The sequence below is a fragment of the Etheostoma spectabile genome, chromosome 5 (assembly GCF_008692095.1).
Source record: "Etheostoma spectabile isolate EspeVRDwgs_2016 chromosome 5, UIUC_Espe_1.0, whole genome shotgun sequence".
Lineage (NCBI taxonomy): Eukaryota > Metazoa > Chordata > Actinopteri > Perciformes > Percidae > Etheostoma > Etheostoma spectabile.
This window is the reverse complement of record NC_045737.1, coordinates 6,814,454-6,818,531: the sequence shown is the minus strand read 5'-3', so window position 1 is coordinate 6,818,531 and position 4,078 is coordinate 6,814,454. Positions and strand designations below refer to the sequence as shown.

The following is a 4,078-nucleotide window of genomic DNA, read 5'->3' as shown; positions in this document are numbered from 1 at the left end:
TGGGTGGGCAAAGCAGAGAAAGGGGAGGTAACCTTTCCCCTTATGAGGTCATAAGAGGCAAGATTCCAGATCGGCCCCCCCGAGCTTTCATTTTCTCAAAGGCAGAGCAGGATAACCAGGGCTTGGTTCAAACCTATCGCCATTTCTAGCCACTGGGGGACCATAGGCAGGCTAGGGGAACACATATTAATGTTCAAAAACTTCAAAGTGAAATTTTCATGCCATGGGACCTTTTAAGGAAACATTCTAAGTTAAAATACTTCTGACAACTGTGCTAATGTCAGTGTTTTCTCCTTTTGAAATTTCTGTTCCGTGATGAAATTTCTGTTTGTGTTTTGTCCTGTGTAGTTATCAATTGGCCAGTTTGACAGCAGTACGGGTTGCCAGATATACCTGTAAAAATTTAAACCTAGCGCGCTACAGCTGTAACGTTAGTACAGCCATGAAAGCAGCGAACAAATGAACGGGATCAACAGAGATAAATTCTAACCAACCTAAAAAAAAACTGGCATGTTTCTAACAGCTGCTTGACCAGAGATGTAACAATCCACAGGTAAATTTTGGAGCTGTATCTGAAAGGTGGAGACAGCTAGAGCCCAAAAGGATGCAGAGTTGGCTAATTTCCTCCTGAACAGGTAAGTATTAGCTACAGGCTAATTTATCACGGCTACTAAGGACAAGCATTTTATGTCATTTCCAAATTTGTGTACTCACATTGAATTATATAGCTAGAGTACCCGAGTTGTAGCCTGGATGCCAGCCAAACTTAGCCCCGTCCACAACATTTGAGGTTGGGAAGTTCGGTCTGGACTTGATCCGTTATGGAGCAACTATGCTTCAACAAGAGCTGTTCGGACTAATCAAATTGTCAGAGCAGCCTTTATACAATGATGGACAGATGATCAACAGTAACAGAATCAACCACGTCACCAAAGAGCCGTTGGGTTGAATTTGTTTACAACAAAGTTGTCTGGCGCTGGAGTATTGAGATGTGTAGAGTCCGTCATCGCGTCTATTACAGAAGATATCAACAGGGCATTCATTTTAAAATTCTCAACCGGCCTATCTCAGCTCGACTCAAACCAGCTGATGGTGTTGCTGCAACTTAGCTGTTCAAGTTGCAGACGCTGGTTTTAGAATGTAAGAGCGGTCTCCTGTTTCAACAGATAAGTTACCTGGTAAAATAAAATCAGCTACAAACTATAGAAATAAAATGATCAATAATCCATTTTATTTTTATGTTACAAACTGCTGTACAAAATGGCAGAGTTTTAGACGGAGCTTCAACAACCGCCAGAAAGCACGGTAACGTTATATGGAGGAGAGAGAGAGAGAGGGAGTGTTGGAACACAGCCGTGAATCAGAGTAATAAAACGTGTTTTTGCCGATTCATCAATAGAAATGCAACTGTAGCAAGCATCTCACTATCACTAACGTCATCCACATTCATATTTACATGAAACAAATGATATATCCAGCTACAAACAAGTACGTCTTGTCTCATTGGTGTTGAGTTCTGTTGACCGTTGCTTTTAAGCCCTCACCATTGTGACAGTATGAACGTGTTGGATGGCCTTCTCTATCAACACAGCGACTTCAACACTGGTACATCATCATATACAAGGCTATTTCAGGTCTACTTCCATCCTTCCTTCTGACCTATGTCAGCGTAAATAGTATCGGGACTTGCAATTTTCATTCCCAGGATCTTTTTCTTTCGTCTGTTCCAAAGGTTAGAACTGAACTGGGGAAAAAGCCGTTTAAGTTTACTGCTCCTTCTACATGGAACAAGTTACAGAAATCCATGAAACTTAATGACCTGGTCTCATTGGTTGCTTTTAAGAGGATGTTGATTGACTTGGAGGCCGCCACATCTGGCTGTAGATGTTTTGTCTTGTGTTAAGGATTGTGGTTGACTTTAAGGGATTTGCTGTTTCAGTTGTTTTATGTTTTTAGTGTTTCGTGTTTGCATGTATGTGTGGTTGTACTGCTGCCTGTCTTGGCCAGGACACTCTTGAAACAGAGATGTTTAATCTCAGAGAGTCTCTTCCTGGTTAAAGGTAAATAAAACAAATAATAAAATATGTACCTTGTAGCTTCGCCGCAACATGTTGACCTGCAGTAACATCACTCCAACGCTCCAAGGATCTTATGAGCTCGTCCAGTTGTGCTGACCGACGGCCATGTTTGATCCACAAAGCTTCACTTTGTAGCTGCAAGGCCTCTGTGGACACATAAACACACAAACACATTTGGGTGTGTCAGGATGCACACTTTGGCTCTTGTTCATGTATGTTCAGTCTTGGTTCAATAACAAAAGAAAACTTTGTTTTTGTGTGTAAAATCCGGTAAGGTGAGACTTTACACTGTATGTACACAGCGCCATCACTGAGGTACTACAAAAGGCCTATATCACACTTCCTGCTTGCGGAACTTCTGGTCAACAGTCCCTTTCTCCAGAAGGATTTAGATTATCAGCCATAATATCTAAAGCATCTGAGGTAGACTGACCACGAGCTACGTGGTTGTGAAACAAAAGTTTGTCTGTAGGAAATCCACCTTGTTTTAAGAAAAGCATGTTTTATCTGTGATCTTATGGAGAAAAACTACACTACCCACAGTCCTAAGTGTAACAGCAACGTCTCTGATTGGTCCACCTCGCTGTTACCATAGAACAGCTAGAGCAAGATTTTACCATTGTTTCTGTACCCGGTCTTGTACCTTTTGCCTTTTTTTGCTGTTTTCAAAATGTTTTTTTTACTTTGAGTAGTGTTGTTTTTTTTTACAATCTGAATCACAGCGTTGTAGTTGACTTCAGGCAGGTTGCGGAGAGACTTGGTCCAGCAGTATTTATTTGGCTCCGCCATTGTAAAAAGCTAACCGGAAAAACTGTATCCCAACTCAGAGATGTTCTTTTGGTCTTCAATTGTTTGTGCAACATAGGCCTATGGTTAGTAAATCATTACATTTAATGAAAGGCAACAGCAACATTTGGGACAATGGTCATGCAAGCTATTTTTGGTTCAAATTTTTGTGCTTTTTATGCTCCACCAAATATTTCCTCTTTGTCTCATTTTAATCAAGACAACTCAAAACTATATGCAATTTGTAGAAAATGTACAGTACAAATATAGATAGTACATTTACTGTAAAGAAAAGCTGAAATGTTGCCAATATAACCATAAGTAGCTAATGCTCAGTTAAAATGTTATGTGTCCCCTGATAACATTTGATTTTAGTTTATGAAGATAAGGAACTGAGCTGAGCTACTGAACTCCCCTAAAAACTGGAACTGGACTACATACACTACATCTCTCTCCTACTCTAATCAGCTCTCTTTTTGTATATGTGTCTCTAGTCTTTCTGTAAATCACAGTGAGAGACAGCAGAGAAGAAAAGTAGCAGTGTTATTGAACAGAGATCAGTCATGTCTTCTGCCCAACCTTCACAGAGCTGCTGAACATTGGCAACTTGAGTACCTGTTTGGCAGGCAGTAACTGACTTAACACACACACACACACACACACACACACGCACACACACACACGCACACACACACACACACACACACACACACACACACACTGCAAATGTACTACTCTGTTGATCAGACACGAGTATTTGGGAAGACACCCTAAGTAGAGTTCAACTGATGTAATTTGAATTACAGTAAACCATCTAGTATAAAATGTATGCTATTACTTACAGTTGTGCTCAAAAGTTTCCATACCCTTGAAGAATTGGTAATACATGTACCATGTGTAAAGAAAACATGAGTGATCAGGCAAAACACAAGTCTTTTATCTGCTATGGGATTCACATCGATCTGTTTGAACATGGTTTAATTGAACAGAATGACACAATCATAAACAAAACACAGAAAAAAATGAACCGACCACTGTTCAAAAGTCTACATACCCTTAGTTCATAATACTGTGTATTGTCAACTTTAGCATCAATGACAGCGTGCAGTCTTTAGTAATAGTTGTCATTAATCTTGGCAAAATGCCTCCAGTTCATGCAAAGTCTTTGGTCGTCTTGCATGAACAGCACGTTTGAGATCTCCCCAGAGTGGCTC

The 4,078-nt window shown here is 40.3% G+C and overlaps 1 protein-coding gene across 8 annotated transcripts in view; it reads right to left on the bottom strand.

Annotated features, from left to right (window-relative positions):
• The window catches only part of LOC116689702 (uncharacterized), a 47,214-nt gene that overhangs the window by 32,621 nt on the left and 10,515 nt on the right, over positions 1-4,078 (bottom strand). For all 8 annotated transcript variants that reach the window (XM_032516302.1, XM_032516295.1, XM_032516299.1 and 5 more), the window contains exon 5: positions 2,090-2,224. In XM_032516302.1, the coding sequence (XP_032372193.1) occupies positions 2,090-2,224 (135 nt within the window). The remainder of the gene's footprint in view (positions 1-2,089; positions 2,225-4,078) is intronic.